Here is a 2584-nt window from a genome sequence, read left to right on the forward strand (position 1 = left end):
CAATGTTTTAGCCGCTCAAAACTTTCACTCATTTTCTAAAATTTTATAAGCCTGTTAACTGCATACCAAAAAAAATTATAAAAATTCTGGTTAAAGCCCGAATTTTAGATAAAAATGTTCGGAATTTTTTTAAAATCTGTTTAGAATTTGAAAGTGTCATTAATATGGTGTCTGTTAAAGCATGAACCACATTTTTATAAAATATTATCAAAAAAAACTTTAGCTTGGAAAACATTAATTAGCTTAAATAACAATAATTATTAATTATTAAAAACGACACGCTATTCTATTCATTCATTTTTAACCGCCACTATATTTGTAACATGGGTTTAGTAGTTTCGTGAGTATTCTTTCGTATGTTTTGAAACTGTTTTTGGTTTGGCTGGTACCATTACCGCACCGATCTCAAGCTAGTTTATTTAAATCTTCCTCCTACAAATTGGAAAATTGTTTAATGGTTACTCGGATTCACGAACATCGAAATTCAGACGAGTTCTGTAATATCCACGTTTCGTCCCTGCAAACCAAAGTTCCCGAAATCTTAACGAAATCTTTAGGAGGATCTCATTTCTATAACGTATTTTTACGAATATTCAAATAAAATTATATGAATTGGTTGACACGAACTCGTAAGGAAATTTCTGTACAAAAAATAAAGAGAGTTCTGAAAATATTCTGCGAGAAATTCTTCACATAACGGTATTATTTTCATTGCTTTACCGATTTTCTTCCGAAATTTCGCAAAAGAATCGAAGTGTGCTCGTTTATTTAATTTTATAAAGTTCGGCAAAAATTCGGATGAGATTTTAACGAATTCTTTAAAATTTCTCTACAATTCAGAATACTCTAAAAAAATGGTTTGCAGGGCTTACACACAATTTATAAGTATATTCATATTGTATATATATTTCTAAAAATTTATAATTACATTTTTATATTTTTCAGCATTTAAATTTTATCAACGAACGGATAGTAATACCTCTCGGACGTTATTTCGTTTTTCACTCATTCATTTGCCCTGTTTGATGCTATTATTCTTATTGAACAAACAAAGTGGGATAGCTACAGAAAAGAAATCGTTTATTGTTGGAAAATGGTCAAGAGAACTTCCTAGTACCACTCCATAATGAGGACAACCTGCGAACCACAATTAAATAAAAAAGAGAAAAATTAGCTACATGGGAGGTTCCATGGGAAAGTGAACCTCAGCGCAAAAATTATTTTCTTTATAAAACTAACAAACGTGTGGACATGTAAGCCATTTGTAAAAATCTTGAATCAATCAAAAAATAACAGATTAAAGCTTTAAATACATTTTTATTACATTTTTTACGTTTCGAAATCAAGTTCCATGTAAATTTTTTGATTGAGTTTAAAGTAGGTTGTGTTGAATGCACTGTCAAATAATTTGCGATTCATAATTCAAGTGTTTGGTAAGAAAAATATATAGTAGAACTCATCTGCTTTTAATAAAATTGTATTAGATATTAAATTTTGTGACTGATTTATCTATATTATGACTTATTATTAAGCTGTGTTGGCCTTGTCCCACCCGTTACAAAAAAATCAAAAAGTTGTTCTATTTAATTACAGAAGTTGAGGTTGTGTTTCGTGTTTGTTACATAATGTCAGAATTCCATTGCAAATATTTACCACAATTGCATTGTCGTTTCCACGTAGTTATATAAAAATAATTCAGCAAAAAAGCATGTCCCACCCGTGACAGCTATGTGTGGGACAGTTGTCAGAGGTAGGTTTACAGGGCTGATAAGCTTTATTTGTTTGTTGATGTGGACGAAGGGGACTAGGGGGGATGCGCTTACTTGTTGACCTTGTGGTCAGCTGATTAAGTAAAGTTACATTTTGAACAGTTGTGGTTTTTTATTTTGTTAATCTAATGTTTATAGTTTTTTTTTATAAAAGTTTAGCACATTACCTAACCAGAACCACATAAATCTCAATTTCAAACTTACAAAAATTATAAAAATTCAACAAACTTTAACAACTACACCCAAGAATTTTAAACTTTTTGTTGTGAATTTCTAGGTATGCAGTTTTATAGTCCATTAAATTTAAATATATAAAAGTTAAAATTTTAAGACGCTAGGAAATCGCTTTCATTTTTAATAATTTTTTTGGCTGACGGTGCTAAGCATTCTCTCCTTATAAAAGGCACAATCCTAAGATAAAACGTGAGTGAATTTAACCCCTACTTATCTTTTTATATTATTTAATAACTAATCTTTATACATGGACCACACTAAAAGCTCCTTTTCATTTAAAAATTCCTACGCGTCCTACCTGTGGCAAACGTTGTCCCATCCGTGACAGAGGAATTTCGAATTTTTTATATAATATATCCATAATTTTTTTTGTAGTTTTTGCTTTGTTTGTGTGCCTGGTTCTTTGTTTTATTATAAGACATAAAGTTCACGCAGAAAAGTGAAATAAATTCGAAGAGAGCGTAAAATATATCTGCTCCAAAAAGCAGGTTCTTTTTTTGTACCACCCGTGACAGAAGAAATAAATCAGATTTTTTCCATATAAAAGTAAGCTGAAATTTTTTTCCTATTTTGTAATAACT

General features: G+C 30.0%; 1 protein-coding gene across 4 annotated transcripts in view; it reads left to right on the forward strand.

Moving 5' to 3' along the window:
- LOC118735056 (protoheme IX farnesyltransferase, mitochondrial) overlaps positions 1-1512 on the forward strand; it is a 15889-nt gene extending 14377 nt beyond the window's left edge. For 3 of the 4 annotated variants that reach the window (XM_036464652.1, XM_036464654.1, XM_036464655.1), the window contains one exon: positions 946-1266. In XM_036464652.1, coding sequence (XP_036320545.1) covers positions 946-1127 — 182 coding nt within the window. In that variant the 3' untranslated portion in view covers positions 1128-1266. Of the gene's footprint in view, positions 1-945 lie in introns of all 4 variants that reach the window. The other variant, XM_036464653.1, reaches the window with a different exon arrangement.
- The last annotated feature ends 1072 nt before the right edge of the window (positions 1513-2584 follow it).

Source organism: Rhagoletis pomonella, unplaced genomic scaffold (assembly GCF_013731165.1).
Source record: "Rhagoletis pomonella isolate Grant_MI unplaced genomic scaffold, Rhpom_1.0 Rhpom_scaffold_00003, whole genome shotgun sequence".
In the NCBI taxonomy this organism is placed as follows: Eukaryota; Metazoa; Arthropoda; class Insecta; order Diptera; family Tephritidae; genus Rhagoletis; species Rhagoletis pomonella.